Here is a 27360-nt window from a genome sequence, read left to right on the forward strand (position 1 = left end):
TTGGCTGTGATAACATTTTTTCTTCAAAAAAGTAGCCAGAACTATTTTGCCATGTGTGACTTTTTTGTTGATTTGGTTACATACCCCCTAAAAGAGCCCTGATTACCTCCTGTCATGGCTGTTAATTTTTTTACAGGTAATTTAGTTTTGCTTGTCTCTTAGGTGTTTTATGTGTTTTCCTAAAGTTTCTCTTGTGTGTCTTGGTGTGTATATGCAGAATTAAACCAATGTAAAAATTTTGTGCTTTTGTTTAGGCAACTCAGCATATCTGCCACCAAAAATGTAAAAAGGAAAAATGCACTTATGCTGATAAATATACCCAAACACCCTGGAGACGAATTCCTGTAAGTAACATTTGCTCTTAGCCTCCTCTCCAGTCATTTGCTATTTTGATGTTTTATTTCACTCTTTTTACAGCAATCTCTAATAATTTTGAATCTGTCATGGCTGTTAATTTTTTTGTAGGTAATTTATTTTTGCTTGTCTCTTAGGTGTTTATGTGTTTTCCTAAAGCTTCTCTTGTGTGTCTTATGTAAGTGAATGTGCATTTAATAGCTTTTTCATTCTGCATACTATAGTTCATTTTATTTGCGTGTCTACTCTCCTCTTATTGCGTGATTTATGAGAGTAGTTCCACATGCCTTAAAGGAAATAGCAGTCCTGTATGCAGTCATCCCACTTTAGCAGCATATAACACTTTGAAAATATATGATGTAGCATATTCCTTTTTTGTTAAAACTTTTCAAATATGTTTATTATAATTACTCAAATGTTGAGGGTGTTAGGAAATATAAATGCACGAAGATACAGACAATAAAAGTTATGTTTTAGGCAGAACTAGGGAATGGTTTATTTTAAATAGGAAGTAACTATGTATTCCATGCTTATTTGTTTTTCAAAAATGTTATATCTCAAAACATGTTTAGTGCTAAAAATACTCTGTCATTTAATCTGAGTTCTCAGAACTTAGTTCAGGATGTGTGTGAGCCAGAGAATTATCATATGGACATTAGTCATTCTGCTATTGTTTGGGGCCAGGTAGTAGACATTTCTTGTTAAGAGATTGCCTAATAAGTCAGCCTTGACTCTTTTGCCTTATATTTAGGAGTGGAATCCTAGTAACACAAAGGAACAGAGAAATATAATGGCTAATATAATCAGCAATTCAGTTTATAAAGCTTAGCCATAAGCCTTTAAAGTTTATAAAAGAGTTTTGTTTCTTTTCATCTAACAAGTATTTTTTTGTGCTCTGTATAAGATACAATGGTAGGAATTAATTTATTCAACAAAAGTTTGATGATCCCCTTTCATCCCAGATATTTGGCTTTCAAACTAGAAGTGGGGAATTAGGGAAGGAAATACAGACAAATAAGGATTCCTCTGTTTATAAGTACTTCTTAAGAAATTGGGAATGCATTGATGTAGTTAAAGTGCTGTGTAAGTCTATAAGGTTCAAAGGATGTGGGAAAGTCTAGTTGAAAGAATCAAGGAGCTTGGTGAAGAAAATGAAGGTTGTGTTTGAATCGTAGAAAGCAGAAGATACCAACAGAAAAAGATGATGTAATATTATTTAATGTCAAAGGCGGTGGAAGCTCATCTGTTTGCAGACAGTTGTTTAATAGAAGACCATGCCCCCTTGCTTCTAGATGGAAGTTTGGGCTTTCCAGGTGTCTCCATTTACCCCATAGGGATGTTATGCCTTATAATTGTGCTACTAAGAAGACTGGTGATTCCATTAAGCATGATAAGTTCCATTTTGCTATCCTCATGGAAGTCTTTATACCACCTCTGGCTCCTTCAGCCTCACTGTTCTGGAAACTGGATGTTAGTCTTCCTCCTCATCAGACAAAAGTAACTATTAAAAAAGTAACTATAAAAGTTACTATAGGAATCATCTGGCCAAATACCTTTGTTTTGTAGATAAGGTAGCAAAAGCTAGGGAGATTAACTGGCATAGCAAAGTTTCCATAATTAATAAGTGGCTGAGCTAGTACTATAACTTAGGACTCTTGACTGCTAGTTCTAGGTTCTTTTCCCCAAAAGCACATTGAAGAGCCTTTGAAGGAGAATGGTTTGCTGCCAACAGCAGCAGAGCAAAAATTTGAATGTATTGAGATTTGTCCAAGGGGATTTTGGTGTCACTTAATGGCTGCAAATAAGATCTCTGAAGTAGAGAATCAACAGGAAATAAGAGGAAGAAATATAATAGTAGAAAAGGGGAAAGGAGGAAAAGCAGATATTCACTTGCTTATTCAGCAGATATTTATGTGCCTACTTCATGCCAGGCACTGTATTAATTTGGATGTGTAAATATAAAGAAGAATATAGAAATACATGTGTAAATATAAAGTTCCATCCCTCAAGATGCTTGTAGAAACCTCCAGTGTGCTTAAATGATAGTAAGCTCACTCTTTTTCTGCATGTGAAGAAGCTAAGACTAAGAAGTGACTTATGCAAGTGTTTACACAACTTGTATACAGCAGTCTTATTTTAGTTGCTTTTCTTTTGAATGGTTGCAGGAGGGTGAGGGGGCTAGAAGGAATAGAGAAGAGAAAAGGATCATAGCTCTGGGAAGGGAGGACAGAGGCTTAATCTTAGTGAGAGATCACAATAAGGACTTACTTCCCTGAGAGGAAAAAAAACAGGTGCCCAGGTTTGCACTGCATGGTAGAAGATTTAGCAGTATACTGTGATAATCCATAGAAACATACTTGTATTTTAAAAATTATTTAATTTATTTTGAGACAGGGTCTTGCTCTGTCACCCAGGCTAGAGTGCAATGGTGCAATTATGGTCCACTATAGCCTTGACCTCCTGGGCTCAAGTGATCCTCCTGCCTCAGCCTCCCAAGTATCTGGGACCACAGGTGTGCGCCACCATGCCTGGCTAATTTTTTTATTTTTTGTAGAGACAGGGGTCTCACACTTCTGGGCTCAGGTAATCATTTTGCCTCAGCCTCCCCAAATGCTGGGATTACAGACATGAGCCACCATGCCTGACCACATACTTGTATTTTAAATTACTGAGAAAAAAGTATTTTTGGTTGAAAAGGCATAGTTTCAGTAAGAGTGTAATAAGAAAACTTCTCTACAACCAAGTTAGGTTCACTCTAATGTGAGTACAAAGAAATCTTTTGACATATTAAATTATGTAAGTCATTTTCTCAATAGAAATAATAAAATTCAATACCTCTCATTAAAAGAATGAAAAAATAGAATACTAAGAATACTTTATGAGTAACATGAGGCCAAAATATATACATTTAAAAGAGAAGTACTCTAAAGTGGATTTTTCCTTTCATATTTTTATTGAGAGATAACGATATATTTATTCTATAGCAAATGTAGAAAATAGAGAAGCAAAACAACTTAAGAAAAATTTAAAGTACTTAAATCATACAAGCCAATGACAGTCATTGTTAACATTTCATATATGGTCTTCCAGCCTTTTTTGGTGATGTGTGTATATGTGTATGTGCCATCTGTCATCTCTATTTAGATGGGATTATGTTGTATATGTGGCATTTTAACCTACGTAGGTAGTGGTGATGGTGGTTGCTATTAATATTTGGTTTGATTTTTTTGCTAAACCAAAATGAAGAAATGCATTACCTTTAATCAAGTTAAGGAATTAATTCCTTTACTGGATGGTCTTTGTAAGGTTCTTGAAATAAATTACTACAGTTTTTTTTCTGAAAGGTTTATACAGCCTTATACTACCACCAACTAAGTATGACCAGAAAGTGGCTTGGTGGCCGTGATGTTAGGTTGTGTGATTCAAGTGTTTGATGTCATTAGTTTATTAAAAAAAAGCCCCTGATATTTCCCTCCACAAAAGAGGAAATACAAGGGCAGGAGGGTTACCCCTTGTGCCCCACACTATCATTTCAGGTGGTACTGGGAAGCCACTCCCAACTATTTATGTTATGACCATTCCTGTTATGTAATGTTTTCTTACCTTACAAATTCTTTCTTCCTCCTGGCCTGAAAACAATTTTATCATGCTGTTTTCTGCATATATTCAACCTCAGCTTTTGTGTATTGATTTTATATATATTGATCCTCAGAATTTTAGGAGTTTTTTTCTGCCTGTAGTAAAATTTGGCTTTCATGCTACAGGTGCTTTTGATGTTAGAACTGTACTGATAAAGATCAAAACTGTTTGGGTTTGGTTTGGTTATTATTTGTGAGACTGAACCCAGCAAGGGAATAGTGGCTAGTCACCTGGTGGGTGCTCTTCATTTAGGGCAAGACAAAGGTTTCTACTACCCTACCGTAGGGAGCTGCCTAAGCCATGCTGTAGGCATAGTACAGGATGTTTTTAAGTATAAGTTTTTAAGAACAGTGTTTTCAGCATTGAGGACCAGAGTGTGAAGCACGTCTTACTGGAGTAAGGGGTCTATCTTCTGCTTGGGAAAGCAATAATGTAGTGTTATAAACTCCCCTGAGCCTTGCATTATAAAAAGAGGGCAGCCATAGGACCGTATTCCAGAATTGAGAATGCCCTACTCTAGAGCGGCACAGTCCTATACAACTTTCTGTGCTGTCCATTGTAGTAGCCTGTGGCTACATGTGACTGTTGAGCACTTGAAAATGAAGGAAGAGAATTTTAAATTTTGTTTAGTTGTAATTAATTTAAATGTAAATAGTCACATGTAGCTAATTGACATCATTTTGGACAAAGCAGCCCTGGACCTAATGATATCTACTTACATGGATATGGAAAGCTACCTAGAACAATAAGTAAAGGGCAAGTCAGTAAAAGCAGTTTTCAGAAGAAATGAAGGAAAATAAAAAAGATGGAGTTCAGATTTAGGTGGAGGAAAAAAGAGGGAAAAGAGATAAGAATGAGCCGTAAGAGCAGAAAATGATACTTCCAGGGGAAAGTGGGGCAATTATTTTTCTCATCTGAGGGGCAAAATACCCGGATACAATGGTGAAATGAGTAACGCGAAAAGAAGAATAACAATATGGAAGGTGCCTAATCAATCATTCACATGAAAATAGTTGATATTACTGTGAATACTGCTGGAGGTTGTTGGTTATGTGAGAAATCAAGATTCATTTTAAACATAAAAACTTACGAAACTATTTTTAAACATAGTGTACAGATCCATGTACAAGCATATTCTTAAAAATTAGCATTATCTTGGACTGAATTTATTTTTATGTATTTCCAATACTGTTTTAAAAGCATTTAACATCAGTATTTAAAAATATGAATATTTTGCACGTTAAGTAAATTGTAAAATCTTATGATATGTACCTTTTGTAGTCTATTTGTTTGAACACCTCAAGTTAACCAGAGAAGCCAAAATATTAGAAAAAAAAAACATTTCTGGACTCATACCTTCAAATGCCTTATTACTTATCCCCTTGAATCTCTACGCAGGGAGAACAGGATAGACCCAAAGGATCTACCTGGCCTGTCATGTAATTACCTGACCTGGATTACTCTGAAAATTGAGTACATGAATACACAGACCGTTGTATCGGTATCAGTGTGAAAAGGTGCCTACTAGTTAAAATTCTGAATGGGCACAATTCGATCTAATGCTAATTTTCTCTCATATTTTTAAGAACTAACTCTGTTATATATAGCAAAGAGGCAAGAAAAGGTGATTTTATATACATTAAAAATGATCTGTTGGAATTATAGTACTGAATCAAAGATTAATCCATGTTACGGTATATATAAAAGATATTCATATGTAATTGATATAAGTTCAGCAATTGGAATATGGTCAGCATTGTCAACCACCCTTTTTGTGCTTAGAATTAGGTTTTTGGTCACAGCGCTTTGGGAGGCTGAGGCGGGTGGATCACCGGAGGTTGGGAGTTTGAGACCAGCCTGACCAACGTGGAGAAACCCCGTCTCTACTAAAAATACAAAAATTAGGCGTGGTGGTGCATGCCAATAATCCCAGCTACTCGGGAGGCTGAGGCAGGAGAATCACTTGAACCTGGGAGGTGGAGGTTGCGGTGAGCTGAGATTGCACAATTGCACTCCAGCCTGGGCAGCAAGAATGAAACTCTGTCTCAAAAAAAAAAAAAAAAAAAAAGACTTAGGTTTTTGGGCCTCAGATATACTGAGTCAAGTATTTTCCCATCATAAATATTTATAAAATAGAAAAGGTAAAAGCAGAAAACTATCACAGTTACATCACAAAAATCACATCAAATGTTTATAATTTCCAAAGGAGACAGATTTTACCTAGTTTCTAGCAACCATGGAAATTTATCAGCAAAGAACTCCGCTCTGTTTTTTCTTGCCTGAGAAATGGGATGGAACGCTAACCAAAAGACAGTTCAGGCAAACGATTTATCTTATGAATAATCTCCCCCAAATCCATTTTCTTAAACCATATTCTTTCTTGATTTGGAAATGGGCAAAAATATTGGTTAATTTTTGTGTTGGAAAAATGTCAATTTTTTTTCTTTACTTTTTTTGAGATGGAATCTCTCTCTGTTGCCCAGGCTCAAGTCAGTGGCATGATCTCAGCTCACTGCAACATCTGCCTCCCTGTTCAAGAGATTCTCCCACCTCAGCCTCCCAAGTAGCTGATACCACAGGTGCATCCCACCACACCCGGCTAATTTTTATATATTTGTGTGTGTGTATATATGTGTGTGTGTGTGTATATATATATATATATATATATATATATATATATATATATACTTTTTTTTTTTTTTTTTTTGATACGGAGTCTCGCTCTGTCGTGATCCTGGCTCACTGCAAGCTCCACCTCCCGGGTTCACACCATTCTCCTGCCTCAGCCTCCCAAGTAGCTGGGACTACAGGTGCCCGCCACTATGCTTGGCTAATTTTTTGTATTTTTTTTAGTAGAGACGGGGTTTCACCGCGTTAGCCAGGATGGTCTCTATCTCCTGATCTCGTGATCCACCTGCCTCTGCCTCCCAAAGTGCTGGGATTACAGGCGTGAGCCACTGCACCCAGCCCTAATTTCTATATTTTTAGTAGAGATGGGGTTTCACCATATTGGCCAGGCTGGTCTTGAACTCCTGACCTCAGGTGATCTGTCCGCCTCGGCCTCCCAAAGTGCTGGGACCACAGGCATGAGCCATCCACCATGCCCAGCCAAATGTCCTGATTTTAAATTTTAATGAGCCCATTTATTTCTCTGGAGAGACGTTGCATGCATGTGCGCATGCACGTGTGTGTGTGTGTGTGTGTGTGTGTGTGTGTGTGTGTTTCAAAGGGAATTACTTCTTTGCTAAGGCCTTTTATTTGTATTCACTATTACTTATATTTTTAAATGCCACTAAAAGTATTTTTAGAGAAAATCACATATACATTGGTGTTTAAATAAGTAATATTTATGATCTGGTCATACAGTTATTTTTAAATTATTCAATGTTTTACTCAATATTAGACATTGGCCATGGAATACAGCCTGTGTTTTGATGATATGAATGTTGACAGGAGCCATCTGTGTTGCTGAGACATTGTGTGGCATGCAGAATTTATGACAACACAAGAATTCTTTTATGTTTGTCATTTCTTCTATTTTTTTTTAAACATTAGTGCTGTGACGTTCTTTCATGTATACAGGTTAAACCAATAACCGAAAAAACATAATTGTTTCTTAAGGATATGAACAAATTAAATATGGATATTATAGCAGTTGAGTGGTTTATTGGTTGTAAGTTTACAGTTATCTAAATCTGTATTTTTCAATACCAGATACTAGAACTATAGAAGGCATTTTTGAAACTTTGTTTAAAGTATCCATTGGAAGAAGCAAAGTTTGCCTGTAGTGTAATTACAAAAGAGTGATGAGAAGTTGCAAAAAATGTGGAGATCTTTTTTATTTTTCAACCAATTTTCCACATTAGTTACATTTTACGTAACTGTAGTACAATATCAAAACCAGGAAATTGACGTTAGTGATGGTGTGTGTGCACGCTTCTGTGCCATTTTATAACTTGTGTAGTAACTGTGCCATTTTATAACCTGTGTAGTAATGATCATCATATTTAAGGTATAGAACTATTGTACCACCACAGCATTTTCCCATGTGTGGTACCTCTTTACATTCATAACCATTCTCACTTTCTCTCACCATTCCTAACCTCTGGTAACCACTAAATCTGTTTTACATCTTTATAATTTTGTTATTTTCAGATTTTATATAAATAGTATCTTACAGTGTTGAGCTTTGGAGCTTGGCTTTTTAAAACTAGCATAACACCCTGGAGATCCATTCAAGTAGTTGTGTGCATCAGTAGTTTGTTTCTTTTTATTGCTGAGTACTGTTCCATGATATGGGTGTACCACAGTTTAAATAAACTGTTCAAATAAATAGTAAAGATGTTGATTCTCCCAATTTATGAATATGGTATGTGTCTCCATTAATTTAAGCCTTTTTGATTTCTTTAATCAGCATTTTTCAGTTTTCAGAACACAGTTCACTACATGCTTTTATTATTATTATTATTATTATGTAAGTTCTAGGATACATGTGCACAATGTGCAGGTTTGTTACATATGTATACATGTGCCATGCTGGTGTGCTGCACCTATTAACTTGTCATTTACATTAGGGTATATCTCCTAATGCTCTCCCTACCACCTCCCCCAACCCCACAACAGGCCCCGGTGTGTGATGTTCCCCTTCCTGTGTCCAAGTGTTCTCATTGTTCAATTCCCATCTATGAGTGAGAACATGCGGTGTTTGGTTTTTTGTTCTTGTGATAGTTTGCTGACAATGATGGTTTCCAGCTTCATCCATGTCCCTACAAAGGACATGAACTCATCCTTTTTTATGGCTGCATAGTATTCCATGGTGTATATGTGCCACATTTTCTTAATCCAGTCTATCATTGATGGACATTTGGGTTGGTTCCAAGTCTTTGCTATTGTGAATAGTGCTGCAGTAAACATATGTGTGCATGTGCCTTTATAGCAGCATGATTTATAATCCTTTGGGTATATATCCAGTAATGGGATGGCTGGGTCAAATGGTATTTCTAGTTCTAGATCCTTGAGGAATCACTACACTGTCTTCCATAATGGTTGAACTAGTTTACAGTCCCACCAACAGTGTAAAAGTGTTCCTATTTTTCCACATCCACTCCAGCACCTGTTGTTTCCTGACTTTTTAATGATTGCCATTCTAACTGGTGTGAGATGGTATCTCATTGTGGTTTTGATGTGCATTTCTCTGATGGCCAGTGATGATGAGCTTTCTTCATGTGTCTGTTGGCTGCATAAATGTCTTCTTTTGAGAAGTGTCTGTTCATATCCTTCGTCCACTTGTTGATGGGGTTGTTTGTTTTTTTCTTGTAAGTTTGTTTGAGTTCTTTGCAGATTCTGGATATTAGCCCTTTGTCAGATGAGTAGATTGCAAAAATTTTCTCCCCTTCTGTAGGTTGCCTGTTCCCTCTGATGGTAGTTTCTTTTGCTGTGCAGAAGCTCCTTAGTTTAATTAGATCCCGTTTGTCTATTTTGGCTTTTGTTGCCATTGCTTTTGGTGTTTTAGACATGAAGTTCTTGCCCATGCCTATGTCCTGAATGGTACTGCCTAGGCTTTCTTCTAGAGTTTTTATGGTTTTAGGTCTAACATTTAAGTCTTTAATCCATCTTGAATTAATTTTGGTATAAGGTGTAAGGAAGGGATCCAGTTTCAGCTTTCTCCATATGGCTAGCCAGTTTTCCCAGCACCATTTATTAAATAGGGAATCCTTTCCCCATTTCTTGTTTTTCTCAGGTTTGTCAAAGATTAGATGGTTGTAGATGTGTGGTATTATTTCTGAGGGCTCTGTTCTGTTCCATTGGTCTATATCTCTGTTTTGGTACCAGTACCCTGCTGTTTTGGTTACTGTAGCCTTGTAGTATAGTTTGAAGTCAGGTAGCATGATGCCTCCAGCTTTGTTCTTTTGGCTTAGGATAGTCTTGAAAATGCGGGCTCTTTTTTGGTTCCGTGTGAACTTTAAAGTAGTTTTTTCCAATTCTGTGAAGAAAGTCATTGATAGCTTGATGGGGATGGCATTGAATCTATAAATTACCTTGGGCAGTAAGGCCATTTTCATGATATTGATTCTTCCTACCCATAAGCGTGGAACGTTCTTCCATTTGTTAGTGTCCTCTTTTATTTTGTTGAGCAGTGGTTTGTAGTTCTCCTTGAAGAGGTCCTTCACATCCCTTGTAAGTTGGATTCCTATGTATTTTATTCTCTTTGAAGCAATTGTGAATGGGAGTTCTGTCATGATTTGGCTCTCTGTCTGTTATTGGTATATAAGAATGCTTGTGATTTTTGCACAATGATTTTGTATCCTGAGACTTTGCTGAAGTTGCTTATCAGCTTAAGGTGATTTTGGGCTGAGACGATGGGGTTTTCTAGATATACAATTATGTCATCTGCAAACAGGGACAATTTGACTTCCTCTTTTCCTGATTGAATACCCTTTATTTCTTTCTCCTGCCTGATTGCCCTGGCCAGAACTTCCAACACTATGTTGAATAGGAATGGTGAGAAAGGGCATCCCTGCCTTGTGCCAGTTTCAAAGGGAATGCTTCCAGTTTTTGCCTATTGAGTATGATATTGGCTGTGGGTTTGTCATAAATAGTTCTGATTATTTTGAGATACATCCCATCAATACCTAATTTATTGAGAGTTTTTAGCATGAAGGGCTGTTGAATTTTGTCAAAGGCCTTTTCTGCATCTATTGAGATAATCATATGGTTTTTGTCTTTGATTCTGTTTATATGCTGGATTATGTTTATTGATTTGTGTATGTTGAACCAGCCTTGCATCCCAGGGATGAAGCCCACTTGATCATGGTGGATAAGCTTTTTGATGTGCTGCTGGATTCGGTTTGGCAGTATTTTATTGAGGATTTTTGCATCGATGTTCATCAGGGATATTGGTCTAAAATTCTCTTTTTTGGTTGTGTCTCTGCCAGGCTTTGGTATCAGGATGATGCTGGCCTCATAAAATGAGTTAGGGCAGATTCCCTCTTTTTCTGTTGATTGGAATAGTATCAGAAGGAATGATACCAGCTCCTTCTTGTACCTCTGGTAGAATTCGGCTGTGAATCCATCTGGTCCTGGACTCTTTTTGGTTGGTAGGCTCTTAATTATTGCCTCAATTTCAGAGCCTGTTGTTGGTCTATTCAGGGATTCAAGTTCTTCCTGGTTTAGTCTTGGGAGGGTATATGTGTCGAGGAATTTATCCATTTCTTTTAGATTTTCTAGTTTATTTGCGTACAGGTGTTCATGGTATTCTCTGATGGTAGTTTGTATTTCTGTGGGATCAGTGGTGATATCCCCTGTATCATTTTAATTGCGTCTATTTGATTCTTCTCTCTTTTCTTCTTTATTAGTCTTGCTAGCAGTATATCAATTTTGTTGACATTTTCAAAAAACCAGCTCCTGGATTCCTTGATTCTTTTGAAGGATTTTTTGTGTCTATTTCCTTCAGTTCTGCTCTGATCTTAGTTATTTCTTGCCTTCTGCTAGCTTTTGAATGTGTTTGCTCTTGCTTCTCTAGTTCTTTTAATTGTGATGTTAGGGTGTCAATTTTAGATCTTTCCTGCTTTCTCTTGTGGGCATTTAGTGCTATAAATTTCCCTCTACAAACTGCTTCACATGTGTCCCAGAGATTCTGGTATGTGGTGTCTTTGTTCTCATTGGTTTCAAAGAACATCTTTATTTCTGCCTTCATTTCGTTATGTACCCAGTAGTCATTCAGGAGCAGGTTGTTCAGTTTCCATGTAGTTGCACAGTTTTGAGTGAGTTTCTTTATCCTGAGTTCTAGTTTGATTACACTGTGGTCTGAGAGACAGTTTGTTATAGCTTCTGTTCTTTTACATTTGCTGAGGAGTGCTTTACTTCAACTCTGTGGTCAATTTTGGAATGAATGTGATGTGGTGCTGAGAAGAATGTATATTCTGTTGATTTGGGGTGGAGAGTTCTGTAGATGTCTGTTAGGTCCGCTTGGTGCAGAGCTGAGTTCAGTTCCTGGATGTCGTTGTTAACTTTCTGTCTCATTGATCTGTCTAAGGTTGACAGTGGGGTGTTAAAGTCTCTCATTATTATTGTGTGGGAGTCAGAGTCTCTTTCTAGGTCTCTAAGGACTTGCTTTATGAATCTGGGTGCTCCTGTATTGGGTGCATATATATTTAAAATAGTTAGCTCTTCTTGTTGAATTGATCCCTTTACCATTATGTAATGGCCTCCTTTGTCTCTTTTGATCTTTGTTGGTGTAAAGTCTGTTTTATCAGAGACTAGGATTGCAACCCCTGCCTTTTTCTTGTTTTCCATTTGCTTGGTAGATCTTCCTCCATCCCTTTATTTTGAGCCTATGTGTGTCTCTGCACATGAGATCGGTCTCCTGAATATAGCACACTGATGGATCTTGACTCTTTATCCAGTTTGCCAGTCTATGTCTTTTAATTGGAGCATTTAGCCCATTTACATTTAAGGTTAATATTGTTATGTGTGAATTTGATCCTGTCATTATGATGTTAGCTGGTTATTTTGCTCGTTAGTTGATGCAGTTTCTTCCTAGCATCGTTGGTCTTCACAATTTGGCATGTTTTTGCAGTGGCTGGTACCGGTTGTTCCTTTCTATGTTTAGTGCTTCCTTCAGGAGCTCTTTTAGGGCAGGCCTGGTGGTGACAAAGTCTCTCAGCATTTGCTTGTCTGTAAAGTATTTTATTTCTCCTTAACTTATGAAGCTTAGTTTGTCTGGATATGACATTCTGGGTTGAAAATTCTTTTCTTTAAGAATGTTGAATATTGGCCCCCACTCTCTTCTGGCTTGTAGAGTTTCTTCTGAGAGATCCGCTGTTAGTCTGACGGGTTTCCCTTTGTGGGTAACCCAACCTTTCTCTCTGGCTGCCCTTAACATTTTTTCCTTCATTTCAGCTTTGGTGAATCTGACAATTATGTGTCTTGGAGTTGCTCTTCTCGAGGATTATCTTTGTGGCGTTCTCTGTATTTCCTGAATTTGAATGTTGGCCTGCCTTGCTAGGTTGGGGAAGTTCTCCTGGATAATATCTTGCAGGGTGTTTTCCAACTTGGTTCCATTCTCCCCGTCACTTTCAGGTACACCAATCAGACGTAGATTTGGTCTTTTCACATAGTCCCATATTTCTTGGAGGCTTTGTTCATTTCTTTTTACTCTTTTTTCTCTAAATTTCTGTTCTCGCTTCATTTCATTCATTTGATCTTCAATCACTGATACCCTTTCTTCCAGTTGATCAAATCGGCTACTGAAGCTTGTGCATTCGTCACGTAGTTCTCATGCCATGGTTTTCAGCTCCATCAGGTCATTTAAGGACTTCTCTACACTGGTTCTTCTAGTTAGCCATTCATCTAATCTTTTCTCAAGGTTGTTACCTTCTTTGCGTTGGGTTCGAACTTCCTCCTTTAGCTTGAAAAAGTTTGATCTTCTGAAGCCTTCTTCTCTCAACTTGTCGAAGTCATTCTCCATCCAGCTTTGTTCCGTTGCTGGCGAGGAGCTGCGTTCCTTTGGAGGGGGAGAGGTGCTCTGATTTTTAGAATTTTCAGCTTTTCTGCTCTGTTTTTTCCCCATCTTTGTGGTTTTATCTACCTTTGGTCTTTGATGATGGTGACCGACAAATGGGATTTTGGTGTGGATGTCCTTTCTGTTGGTTTTTTTTCCTTCTAATAGTCAGGACCCTCAGCTGCAGGTCTGTTGGAGTTTGCTGGAGGTCCACTCCAGACCCTGTTTACCTGGGTATCAGCAGCGGAGGCTGCACAACAGCGAATATTGCTGAACAGCAAATGTTTCTGCCTGATCATTCCTCTGGAAGCTTCGTCTCAGATGGGTACCCGGCCGTGTGAGTTGTCAGTCTGCCCCTACTGGGGGGTGCCTCCCAGTTAGGCTACTCGGAAGTCAGGGACCTACTTGAGGAGGCAGTCTGTCCATTCTCAGATCTCAAACCCCATGCTGGGAGAACCACTCCTCTCTTCAAAGCTATCGGACAGGGACATTTAAGTCTACAGAGGTTTCTGCTGCCTTTTGTTTGGCTATGCCCTGCCCCCAGAGGTGGAGTCTACAGAGGCAGGCAGGCCTCCTTGAGCTGAGGTGGGCTCCACCCAGTTCGAGCTTCCTGGCCACTTTCTTTACCTACTCAAGCCTCAGCAATGGTGGGCACCCTTCCCCCAGCCTCACTGCCACCTTGCAGTTCAATCTCAGACTGCTGTGCTAGCAATGAGGGAGGATCCATGGGCGTGGGACCCTCCGAGCCAGGCGCAGGATATAATCTCCTGGTGTGCCGTTTGCTAAAACCGTTGGAAAAGTGCAGTATTAGAGTGGGAGTGACCTGATTTTCCAGGAGCCGTCTGTCACCCCTTCCCTTGGCTAAGAAAGGGAATTCCTTGACCCCTTGGGCTTCCCGGGTGAGGGGATGCCTTGCCCTGCTTCCACTCACACTCTGTGGGCTGCACCCACTGTCCTGTCCCCACTGTCCAACGAGCCCCAGTGAGATGAAACCAGTACCTCAGTTGGAAATGCAGAAATCACCCGTCTTCTGGGTTGCTCATGCTGGGAGCTGTAGACTGGAGCTGTTCCTATTCGGCCATCTTCTTTGGTGTAATCTACATGCTTTCTTAGATTTCTTTCTGGGGTGGTTATAAGTGATACTGTTCATTAAATTTCACTTTCCGTGTGCTGATTGCTGATACTTAGAAAAAAAATTGATTTCTGGGCCATGTGCGGTGGCTCACGCCTGTAATCCCAGCACTTTGAGGGGCTGAAGTGGGCGGATCACGAGGTCAGGAGATGGAGACCATCCTGGCTAACACAATGAAACTCTGTGTCTGCTAAAAATACAAAATATTATCCAGGCATGGTGGCAGGTGCCTGTAGTCCCAGCTACTCAGGAGGCTGAGGCAGGAGAATGGCATTATCCTGGGAGGTGGATAATGCCACTGGGAGGTGGATAATTGCAGTGAGCAGAGATCGCGCCACTGCACTCCAGCCTGGGTGGCAGAACGAGACTCTGTCTCCAAAAAAAAAAAAAAGAAAAGAAATAAAATTGATTTCTGTATATTGACCTTGTGTTTTGTGAACTTAGTAAACTCACTTATAAGTTTGGAGAGTTTTTCTGTAGTTTGGGGTTTTCTATGTTGACCATTATGTCATCTGTAAATAGTAACAGTGTTCTCACTTTTTGATCTGATGTCTTTTATTTCCCTTCTTTGCATTATGTCACCAGCTTGGATTTTCATTACTATGTTGAATAAGAATTATGAGAATGGGCATTCTTGCCTTTTTCCTAATCTAAGGGGAAAAAGCATTCAGTCTTTCACCTTTAGGTAGATGTTAGCTATCGATATTTGGGAGATGGTTTTTATCAAGTTGAAGTAGTTTCCCTCTATTCCTAGATTGCTAAGAGTTTTTATCATGAATATGAGTGGGATTTTGTTACTTTTGTTTTGGTAATTGCTATGAACCTGTGAGTTTTCTTCTTTAGCCTGTTGATTGCACTGATTGATTTTCTAATAGTAAACTAATCTCATAGGCCTGAAATAAACCCCCCTTTAGTCATGGTATGTAGTTCTTTTTTTATATTCCTGAATTCTAGTTAGTAGTATTTTGTTAAAGATTTTTACATCTGTATTCTGGGGGTTAATGCTTTTTATTCTTTATTTTTCTTTTGTTGTACTGTCTTTGTCTGCTTTTGTATTAAGTTAAACCTGGCCTCATAAATACTTTGGAAGGTGTTTTCTCCTCGTCTGCTTTATGGAAGAGATAGTGTAGAATTAATGTTTAATTCTTTAAACATTTAGTAGAATTTAGCAGTAAAATTATCTGGGCCTGGAGATTTCTTTTTTGGGAGTTTTAAAGTTATAAATTCAACTTCTTTAATAGTTATTGACCTATTCAAATGACTTCTTTCATCTTGGATGAATTTTGATAGTTTGTGGTTTTGAGGAATTGGCCCTTTTTCTCAGTTGTCAAATTTATGACTGTAAAGTTGTTCATAATATTCCTTTATTACCTTAATGGCTGGAGGGTCTGTAGTGATATTCCTTATTTCATTCTGATTTTGGTAATTTACCTTCTCTCTTTTTCTTTGTCAGTTTTGCTAGTGGTTTGTCAATTTTACAGATCTTTTCAAAGAACCAACATTTTGTTTTCTTGATTTTTCTCTATTTTTCTATGTTCAGTTTCAAGGATCCTGCTCTTTTATAGTGAAAGTGAGTTTATTAGAGAAGTAAAGAAACAAAAGAATTGTTACTCCATAGACAGAGCCCTGAGGGCTGCGAGTTGGCTATTTTTAATGGTTATTTCTCAATCATATGCTAAGCAAGGGGTGGATTATTCATGAGTTTTCCGAGAAAGGAACGAGAATTTCCCAAAACTTTAGGTTTCTCTTCCTTTTAAACTATATAGGGCAGCAGTCCCCAACCTTTTTGACATCAGGGACTGGTTTCATGGAAGACAACTTTTCCACAGACGGGGAGAGGGTTGTGGGAGCGGTGTGAATGGTTTCAGGATGATTCAAGTGCATTACATTTATTGTGCACTTTATTTCTATTATGATTACATTGTAATATATAATGAAATAATTATACAACTCACCATAATGTGGAATCAGTGGGAGCCCTGAGCTTATTTTTATGCAGCTAGATGGTCCTGTCTGGGGGTGATGGGAGACAGTGACAGATTATCAGGCATTAGATTATCATAAGGAGCAAGCAACCTAGATTTCTCTCATGTGCAGTTCACAATAAAGTTCCTGCTTCTGTGAGAATCTAATGCTGCTGCTGATCTTACTGGAGGCAGAGTTCAGGTGATAATGCAAGCAGTGGGCAGTAGCTGTAAATACAGATGAAGCTTCAACTCACTGGCCTGCTGCTCACCTCCTGCTGTGTTGTCAGGTTGCTAATAGCCCATGGATTGGTACTGGTCCATGGCCCAGGGGTTGGAGACCCATGATGTAGGGTAACTTCCAGACATTCCAATGGCATTTGTGAACTGTCAGGTGCTGGTGGGAGTGTCTTTTGGCATGTTAATGTATTATAATTAGCATATAATGAGCAGTAAGGATGACCAGAGGTCACTTTCATTGTCATCTTGGTTATGGTGGGTTTTGGCCATCTTCTTTACTGCATCATGTTTTATCGGCAGGGTCTTTGTGAACTGTTATCTTAATGCCAACCTCCTCATCCAGTGACTCATCCGGTGACTGAGAATGCCTAACCTCCTGGGAATATAGTCCAGCTGGTCTTATCCTCATTTTACCCAGCCCCTGTTCAAGATGGAATTGCTCTGATTCAAATGCTTCTATTTCCCCCTCCCCTTTACAAGGGGACCCTTAATCCTAAAGGTTGTAGAGGGACCAAGATCCATCTTCTGTAGTATCTTTTGGCTTAATAGGGGTGATGATATTCCTTCCTAACTTGTAGGGTCTCTTGTATTCAAGGTAGAGTGAAGCGCATCATAAAGCAGCTATGTGGTGAAAGCCATTCATAACTCTGAGTCCTGACAAAAGGCGATATTTGGGAGACCAAAGTATTATCTGTTCATGGTTCGTTATGGAATATATTACCGGAAAGGGGTCTGATCCAGGCCCCAAGAGAGGGTTCTTGGATCTCACACAGGAAATTTTGGGTGAGTCCACAGAGTAAAGTGAAAATGAGTTTATTAGAGAAGTAAAGAAACAAAAGAATGGTTACACCACAGAACTGCTGATGTCTGCTATCTTTTTTTTTTCTTTCTTTCTTCTTACTTTGGGTTTATTTTGGTCTTATTTTCTCTAGTTTCGTAAGACATCAGTTTAGCTTACTGATGGGATTTTTTTCTCTTTTCTGTCTCTACTTCAGCTGTTTCCTACATATTATGTATTTTTTCAGCTGTTTCCTATACATTATGTATTTTCTTTTGCATTCAGTTTGATATGGTTTTTGTTTTTTTTTCTCTTGAGACTTCCTCTCTGACTGACACATGGATAACTTAGGGGTATGAATGTTAGTATCCAAGTGTTTGGACGTATTCTTGTCATCTTTCTGTTATTGATTTCTAATTTGATCCCATTGTGGTCAGAGAACACATTCTGTATAATTTCAATATTTTAACTTTGTTGTGGTTTGTCTTGTGGCCCAAACTATGGTCTGTCTTGGTAAATGTTCTGTGGATGCTTGAAAAGATTGCTTTTTGCTATTGTTGGATAGAATATTCTGTAAGCATTGATTAGGTGCTGTTGTTAGTGGTGTCCTTGAGTTTTATATCATTGCTGATTTTCTTGTCTAGTTATTTTTATCAGTTGTTGGGATGGGGTGTTGAGCTCTCCAACTGTAATTGTAGATTTGGCGATTCTCTCAGTTTTATGAGATTATGCTTCAGCTACTATACATTTCTGCAGTTTGGTGTACTGTTAGGATCACTGTGTCTTCTTGATAGATTGACCTTTTTATCATTTTGTGAGGTCTCTTTCTATATGTGGGTATTCTTTTTGCTCTGAAGTCTATTTGATGATAATATAAACACATCAAATTTCTTTTGTTTTTTTTTTTTTGGCGTGGTATATCTTTTTCATCTTTTATTTTAAAATATATATATTATTATACATAACATGAATTTCCTGTAATCTGCATATAGTTAGGCCATGAATCTACCAATCTGTCTTTTAATGGGTATATTTCAGCCCTTTATATTTAATGTGATTTTTACTATGTAAGTCTGCCATTTTATTTTTTTCTTTTCTCTTTATTTCTGTTTTTTCTTTTCTGTATATTAGTTTTTTAATAATTCCATTTTTATTTATATATAGTGTTTTGAGTTTATGTCTTTATAATAATGTTTTAGTTGTTGCTGTAGGCATTATATTTCACACACACATACATATATATTTAACTATATATAGTCTACTACATGTAGAAACCTTATGTCCTTTTAAGTCCCTTTTCCTCCCCCATTTATAAGTTTCTTAAATATTTTCTATGCGTATTTTAAAAAGTACATAAGAAAATGTCACAGCCAGCCATACAAGGGTGGAGGCCTACACTCCCCAGTCCTCCCTTTCTTTTTTCTTTTTTGAGACGGAGTCTCGCTCTGTCGCCCAGGCTGGAGTGCAGTGGGGTGATCTCGGCTCACAGCAAGCTCCGCCTCCTGGGTTCATGCTGTTCTGCTGCCTCAGCCTCCCAAGTAGCTGGTACTACAGGTGCCTGCCACCACGCCCAGCTAATTTTTTGTATTTTTAGTAGAGACGGGGTTTCACCATGTTAGCCAGGATGGTCTGGATCTCCTGACCTCGTGATCCGCCCGCCTCGGCCTCCCAAAGTGCTGAGATTACAGGCATGAGCCACCGCGCCCAGCCTTCCCAGTCCTCCCTTTCTGATGGGAATGGGGGCTGGGGCCACAGGTTTTTCTGTGGTGTTAGGTAGATTACTGGATACAAGTTTTCTGCATTGCTAGTCTTCCTCTTTCCTGATCCTTTGGCTAGAGAGTGCAGGCTTTCTTAAATTTTTTTTGTGTGTTCCTTGTCATTTCCAGGGGCTGGCTTCTCTGTCACTCATTTTAGGATACATTAGGCAAAAAGAAAATCATATTTTTCCTTGGGTCCCAAGCTGGTCTCACTTTTTCTCTCTACCTTTCAGAGTATTGTGTTTTATATATAGTGCCCAGGGTTTTTAGCTGTATTTGACAGCAGGAAAAGGGAGAAGTATGTCTACTCCATCTTTTCCTGAAACTGGAATTCCCTCTTCTATTAAATGCTGATCAGAGTATGTTATTTCTACTCTCTATAAGTAAATTGACAAGAAGCTAAGTAGTTGACACGAAGGAAAGTAAGAGAGCTATTATTTTCAGGGTGGTTATATTTAGTAGAAGAATTTTTAAGATACTCAAATCAAAGTAATGAAAAGAGGAAGAAAGATTCCACCAATTGCTGTGGGTGTTTGTAAACAAGAATGATCATAATTAATTTAGGCAGGATCAGGAAAAACTTTTAGGAAATGGGTTTGAAAGAGCCTAAGGGGGCTGGATAGGATTTTGACAGATGGGTAGAGAAGTGGAAGACGCATTGTAGGTGGCAGAAATAAAATGAGTAACATTCTTTGTCTTTCTGGGCATAAGCTCAGATGGCATACAACTGTTTGATAGGCTAATAGATGGGTGCCCCTTGGCGGTGGCAGGCAGCACTGTTTATGTATTTATTTCACAAGGTTGTCTTTCCCTTCTTATACTCAGACCTATGCCAGAGATTATGATTTGTTGGTCTTGGGGAAATAAAGACAGATATCATTGGTTTTGTTTTTAAAATTTCTTAGGTGGTTATAGTGTGTGGCCAGGATTGACAGATGCTACAGCTGCATCTCTAGATAAACACAGTAAATTAATATAATTTTGTTTAAATCAGTAAATAGTTAACTTAGTGTCTGCTACATGCTGGGGGAGTTTTAGGCTATAGATGGTGGGACATCTAATATCTTTTAAAACTCCTGCGAAGTTATAGGTACTGTGACAGATACTTTCACCTAAATTATTTCAGGAATTAATGATCTAGCAGGAGAGACAATTTAATACAAAGTTGATTGTTTTAAATGCCATATAAATAGAGTTACGAAATTAAAAATAGAGTTATAAAATTACTGGAGTGGAGATGGGGACAGATATGAGTAACTAAATTATAGGAACTAAAAGTAAGAGGGTTCTTCGAGATGAACCAGTCCAGCCTCTGCATCTGACAAATAAGGAAACTGAGGCTCAAAAATCAGTAATTTTCTCAAGGTTACAAGGCTTGGGAAAGATCCAAGGAAAAAAAAGTTTCCCTGATTCCAAGGTCAGTGCTATTTCCACAGACCTGCAAAGGTAAACATACCTCTTTGGTGAAGGAATCAATGACTGTTTTCTTAAACATGTCTATGAAGTTCCCATCTGAAAGTTTCTTTACTTAGTAGTACAGTGGGTAGAAGCTTGGTTCTGCAAAACGCATAGGGAGGATTTGGTTGAGAATTTGTTTAGTATAAATATAGCCTTTGAACCAAAACATTTCACAAACAACATAACAGCAGGTATTATCTATGGAGAGCATCTGGGGTCATCACCTTATTCAATGTTTTCTAAGCTGTTTTTGCCAAATTAGCAAAAGAAAAAAGTATAATAATTTCAAAAGATAAGATTTTTATTTACTAGAATATCCTAAAGATTGTTAATTTAGTTTTTGTGGCTTTTTTTTCCCCTTCATCAACATAGAAAATGGATCTTTTATGTTTCTGTTTTATATTGAACAATGTGGGATCACCCTTAAATTTAAAGAAGTATTTGATTATACCTGAGTCAAAGAATGTTGATACGGAAAGTGAGAAAAATTTTTTTCATTTCAGACCGTTCATAAGATCTGTAAACACTGATAAACTATTATCATAATTTTTAATACAATATTATTTTTAAGTCAGATTAATTGGTCTGAAAAAATATACATAATTTCTTTTGCAGATTTAACTGGGTATGATCATGATTTATAGGCTGATTTTCCTTGATGATATTTTAAGAGTGTTTCAGTAGACTTTTTTGTGCATATGTTTCAGTCAGTGAGGAGGCTAGGGACATAAGACCCAATATGGTTCCCTTTGTATAACATTGAACAGTTACTTTCTTGAAAAAAGTTTTTTCTGTAAAGTGAGGACATTGAAATAAATGACATTTCAGGAGTATCGTAGTTCTGATAATCTGTGATTAAAATAAGTAAAGCTAAAAAGCCACAAGTTATTGAAATTAAAAAGCATGTCCACGTAACCGGTGGCCTACATGTCGCATTACAACATCCTGAATCTTTTTTAATGCTGTGTTGGTTTTGCTAACTTTAGCTAATGTTCTTTATTTTTACCTGCTAATCCTCTGAAAACCTGTGATTTAAGAAGAAATTTTATTTTTTTTTGAGACGGAGTCTTGCTCTGTTGCCCAGGCTGGAATGCAGTGGCGTGATCTCGGCTCACTGCAACCTCCACCTGCCAGGTTCAAGCAATTCTCCTGCCTTAGCCTCCCGAGTAACTGGGATTACAGGTGGCTGCCACCACACCTGGCTAATTTTTGTAGTTTTAGGAAAGACGGGGTTTCACCATTTTGGCCAGGCTGGTCTTCAACTCCTGACCTCGTGATCCACTCGCCTCATCCTCCCAAAGTGCTGGGATTACATGCGTGAGCCCACTGCACCCGGCCGAAATAAAAATTTTTAGATGATAATTTTTTTGTATTGCCTGATTCACAAATTGGTGCGTTTTCTGTGTGTTTAACACCTAAAGTCTATCTCCCCCTTTAAATTCCTTCCTTTTCTGCAAAAGACTGGAATCTGCTACTTTAACAAGAGATATATGATGATAAATGTAATGTATACCAGAAAGAATATATTATTTCTTGTACATTGTACTACAAATATTAGAGGACAATAATTTTTTTAAAAAATATTAAAAATAACTAGGTTTGGATTATGATGTATTTTTAGTAATTTGAGTTGCCTGTATTTTAAAAAAATGAAATCTGTCTTCTCGTTAACACTATTGCTCTGTGTTATTTAAAAGTAAAACAAAGTATGACTTGGTTTCTCTATTTTTTGGTTCCCTTTTTTATTATACCTCCCTACCCCATCTCTCTCTGCACAGGGTGGGTATTCTGCTCCCTCCTTCTCTCCTTGGCAGGGCTCCTTCCAGGGGATCCCACGGACTGTTCCACCGCACCGCAGACAGAGTGAGTCTGTGTCTCTCACTCCTATCCTGCTCTGGCTTCCCCTTCATGGTATTTCCCTTCTGCATGACCTGTTCCTCCCCAGCACCTCCTTTTCTATCCTGAGTGCTCTGCAGGCATCTGCTAAAGCAGCACTCTCTGTGGTCTCCTCTCTTAACACTTCCTTTTACTGCATGTAAACAGACCTCTACTTAGAGCCTTATGGAAGCTGTCTGAGGTTAATTTCATTCTAATACTGTTTAAACCTATTGCCAGTGACCCTAGACCTACTGACATGCATCTGTCTTTAATGCATTTTCAAAACCTTGAAATATGTGAATAAAAATTGTTGTGTTATCTAATTGTTTTAAAAAGTATACATGCGATCTACAATGGTATGATGGACAGATGCATAATGTGTAGGGAGCAGGCTTACTAGACCATTGCACATTTCTTTAAATAATATTTCCTAATTAAGGGCTTGGATTGCATTTCACTGTCATCTAAAATAAAGATATTTCTAATTGTTTTTTCTAAAAGTGGTTTAAAACAACTAAGATGTTTTTGTAATTTATCAGCTTTACAGCACAGAAGAAATGGCTTTTGAATATGCATGGTTTACTAACATTTCTAATGATTTAGTTACTGTTTGACCTTAAAATTTTTGTTTATGTTAAATCTCTTTTCCAAAACAGTGTGGGTTATTTTGTTTTATGTACTTAAGTATGCCTGGTAAGTTGGTTATATTTTATCTTTTTTGAAAAGTCACCCATAAAAAGCTATTATTAATGAAAATGAAATATAAATAGTCAATCAGAGATATTTTTATGCCTTCTCCAAGGATTTATCATGATTTGTGATTCATTCAATTTTTTCATGATCCATTTCCATGTGAAGTATCAAAGGTGTCAAAGGAGGAAATTTTAAGTAATTAGGAATGTGATTTATTTAAAGAAAATTTTATTTCTTGAATTAGCCAAAATTATGAGGTATCGACATGAATTCCAGAGAAGGCATGAAGTTTATTTTTTGGCTGCTACACCTCTCCTTCCCTTCTGTACTTTTTGTTTTAAAGAAAAATTGTTTCTGTAGGCTTTTATGTGATGTTCTTTAGTAGCAAGTTCGTTTGTTTACTGGAAGCAATGAGAAAAGGAGTTTTTTGTCCTCCTCCTTTTCTATCTCCCACCACCTTGGTAACTCCTCCTTCTCCCACCACCTTGGTAACTCCTCCTTCTCCCACCACCTTGGTAACTCCTTCTTTTCCCTTCTCTCGTCTTCATGTAAGTTGCTTTCTTTTCTCCTCTATCTAAATAATCCCAGCACAAAAAGAATCATACTAAAATGCTAGTCAAGTCATCTGAAATTTCAAAGGGCAGATACAACATATTATATGTTCTTAGGCTTGTGGCCAGTAAACAGCAAGGTTTGAGATTTCCCCTCAGATTAGCACACCCACCTGTGTACTTACTCAAGCCCCCTTTTAGCCTGTATCCTTTTTTGTCACCATGTTCCTCCCCCTTTCTCCTTCTCCTCAGCTAGCTGTAATACGGAATTGAAGTTTGGGATTAATTATTCTGTATTACAAATAGAGTTTCAGCTTTACTTTTAAAAACATGTTTATCAGAAATACCCATTTCATTGGTTTATTTGTATAGCATTAGAATTTTCTTGTCTTTTCCTTGAGTCAGTGGCTCTCCATTTTCAAGTGCTTCTTCTACTTCCTTCTTGGGTTCAGAACTTTCCTTTTTGTTTCCAACTGTGAAGCAGCACTATCCTACAATTCCTACAATACTAGTAAGACCTGCTTTTTTTTTTTTTTTTTTTAAACCTTTCTAGATCAAACCTTCTTTCTCTGCATCTTCGGATTAACAAAAAGAAAGTTTTGGTTCTCCAGAGTTTGGATGTATTAGTCATCTAGGGAAAAAAAAATATATATATATACATATATATATATATATATATGAGTCTTTTCCTGAGTAGGTTCTCACGGCCTGTGCATCTAAAAGCACTGGCCCTAGGATTTGATCTTTGAGACTTGTAGGACCCTGTTTGTGCGAAGTAATGACCAGAGGGCCTGTTCACAGCCTTTTAATAACTATTAATGAGCTTGAAAGGTTCCTTTAGAGGGGAAATATGCTCTAAACTACTACTCTATTTTGAATTCACCCTGAGAACAGCTAAAGCAGTTTACTAATAAAGGGTTTTTTTTTAGTTATAAAATATAGAAAAGAAAGGTATGAAATTATTAGAATAAATCTAGTGGTTTTCCAGAGGGTTTTGAAACAGATCTCTTCTTTTCCTATACTAAACTTGTAGTCAGATGATACTTGTCTCCACATTTAATCAATATGTGGGTCCTAGTACTCATGTTTGGAGAGGTTGATTGTGCTTAAGAAGACAGTTGAGAGATTTCTCCAGTATAATGTTTAATTAAAAAGTTCTTTGATGACTTCTTTTTTTTTTTTTTTTTTTGAGACAAGAGTCTTGCTCTGTTGCCCAGGCTGGAGTGCAGTGGCCAGATCTCAGCTCACTGCAAGCTCCGCCTCCCGGGTTCACGCCATTCTCCTGCCTCAGCCTCCCAAGTAGCTGGGACTACAGGCGCCTGCCACTACGCCCAGCTAATTTTTTGTGTTTTTAGTAGAGACGAGGTTTCACCGTGTTAGCCAGAGTGGTTTCAAACTTCTGACATTGTGATCTACCCGGCTGGGCCTCCCAAAGTGCTGGGATTACAGGCGTGAGCCACCGCGCTCGGCCTCTTTGATGACTTCTTGAACATCAGCTTGAGGGAAGTGCCTTTATCTTCTAAATGGGGAGGCCAGGTAAAGCTTGGCTGTGAGTCTTCAGTAACAGCAGTTTGTTGTTTTTTAAGTTACGGAAGTATAGTAGACCTTCTAGTATGAAGATAGTCCATTCTAAATATGCAGAGTGAGATAATGAATGTTTACAGGGAGTATTTAGCCCTCGTCACTCTAGAAAGCTGTAGTGGCCAGCAGTGTTCAAACTGCATTGAAGAATATAGGAAAATAGGCGAGGCGCGGTGGCTCACGCCTGTAATCCCAGCACTTTGTGGGGCCGAGGCAGGCGGTTCACGAGGTCAGGAGATCGAGACCATCCTGGTTAACACGGTGAAACCGCATCTCTACTAAAAATACGAAAAATAGCGGGGCGTGGTGGCGGGCGCCTGTAGTCCCAGCTAGCTACTCTGGAGGCTGAGGCAGGAGAATGGCGTGAACCCATGAGGCGGAGCTTGCCGTGAGCCAGATCGCACCACTGTACTCCGGCCTGCGCAACAGAGTGAGACTCTGTCTCAAAAAAAAGAATATAGGAAAATAGAGATAAATGGAAGGTTCTGGCCTTTATTATTTTTCTTTCTCAGGAAATTTTGACTTACATTTCTTAAGTATATTACTAGTCTCTACTTCATGATACTTTTTTATTTCAAATTAAATTTTCTCTAGGTTAGCAGAAAATATCTACGTTTAGGTCTTTCCTGCTGTTAGTAGGGATTTGAGCTTTTGTACAAATTCACTTAACTGGCATTGGTGTAGTCTTTCTACTCTAATTTCCAACTGTGTAAAATTGGGAGTAATAAATAACCTACCTCAGAGTAGGAAAATTTAATAAAAATAATTGTTTTTGGCAAATAGAAAGCCTTCCTGGTAATTCCAAATAGCATTTCTTGCCAGAGCATGTACTTACAGGAATACTTGACTTTTCAAAAAGTATGTTTCGAAATAATACCTATTTCTTACTGTGTCTAACTAAGCTTTTAAAACTTGCTCTTTAGTACCTGGCTTGATAAATTTAGAAATCCTATTTATTTTTACCTTCCATGTGCAGTGACTTAATGTGAAGGGAAAAAGTTATTTTAAAACAATAAAAAATACATAAATGCATCTATATTTGTCGTAATAGCCTGACAGTTTCTTGATGCAGTGTTGTGTCCACCATAATTATGTTAAGAATGACAAATTTATATTGTCTTACATCTTCTTTCTCTTACAAATTTCAGGCGGTGTTTCACAAACATTTTTGACATGCAGTGATTATAAATTTATTTTACATGGCAGCCCAGTATGTATTTACTGAGAGAAAGTATGTATTTACAACAACCTGATTCACTGTGTATGTATATTTAAAATTCTGATAAAAGATTCATGGGACAATACTTTCTCTTAAAATATTTGATCCTCTCATATTTTTTCTCTCTATTCTGTTTTTTTAAATGTTGCTAGCAACCTGCAGTTAAAAAAACATTGGTCTATTTTGCCCATATAAATATGAGCATTTAGGTTTTAATATACTGACTTTAAATATGAAGGCTAAGAAGTGTAGATAATTTAATGTGCATAGATTTTGTGTGTATAATCAAAGTAAAGTTTTTTTTTTTTTTTTTTGCAGAAATACTGTTTTTAAGTGGTGCCTCCTAAGAATTGTCTATGGCAGGAAAAAATGTTTATTGTTGAATATTAATAGAGTGGCTTAAATGGCTGATGAGCCCTTTGTAAGAGCCAGCTTTTCCTCAGTTTAACCAAAATGTTGATCTTACTGAATGCCCACCTTTGCCATTTGCCTGCTTATCCTCGACTGCACTGTCTCACTTTAGTAATTCACTAACCTTATTCTTTTAGTCCTTTTGGCTGGAGAATTGTTCTCTTGAAATTCATACAGTTGGATAATCTTTCTAAGAGCTACTT

At 37.8% G+C, this 27360-nt stretch overlaps 1 protein-coding gene across 12 annotated transcripts in view; it reads left to right on the forward strand.

Annotated features, from left to right (window-relative positions):
• Window positions 1–27360, forward strand: part of CCSER2 (coiled-coil serine rich protein 2) — a 180856-nt gene that overhangs the window by 143241 nt on the left and 10255 nt on the right. For 6 of the 12 annotated variants that reach the window (XM_004049703.5, XM_055353895.2, XM_063710290.1 and 3 more), the window contains one exon: window positions 255–344. In XM_004049703.5, the coding sequence (XP_004049751.3) occupies window positions 255–344 (90 nt within the window). Of the gene's footprint in view, window positions 1–254; window positions 345–6476; window positions 6573–22602; window positions 22688–26675; window positions 26789–27360 lie in introns of all 12 variants that reach the window. The other 6 variants (XM_004049704.5, XM_019035306.4, XM_063710291.1 and 3 more) reach the window with 4 other exon arrangements.

The sequence above is a fragment of the Gorilla gorilla genome, chromosome 8 (assembly GCF_029281585.2).
Source record: "Gorilla gorilla gorilla isolate KB3781 chromosome 8, NHGRI_mGorGor1-v2.1_pri, whole genome shotgun sequence".
NCBI lineage: Eukaryota > Metazoa > Chordata > Mammalia > Primates > Hominidae > Gorilla > Gorilla gorilla.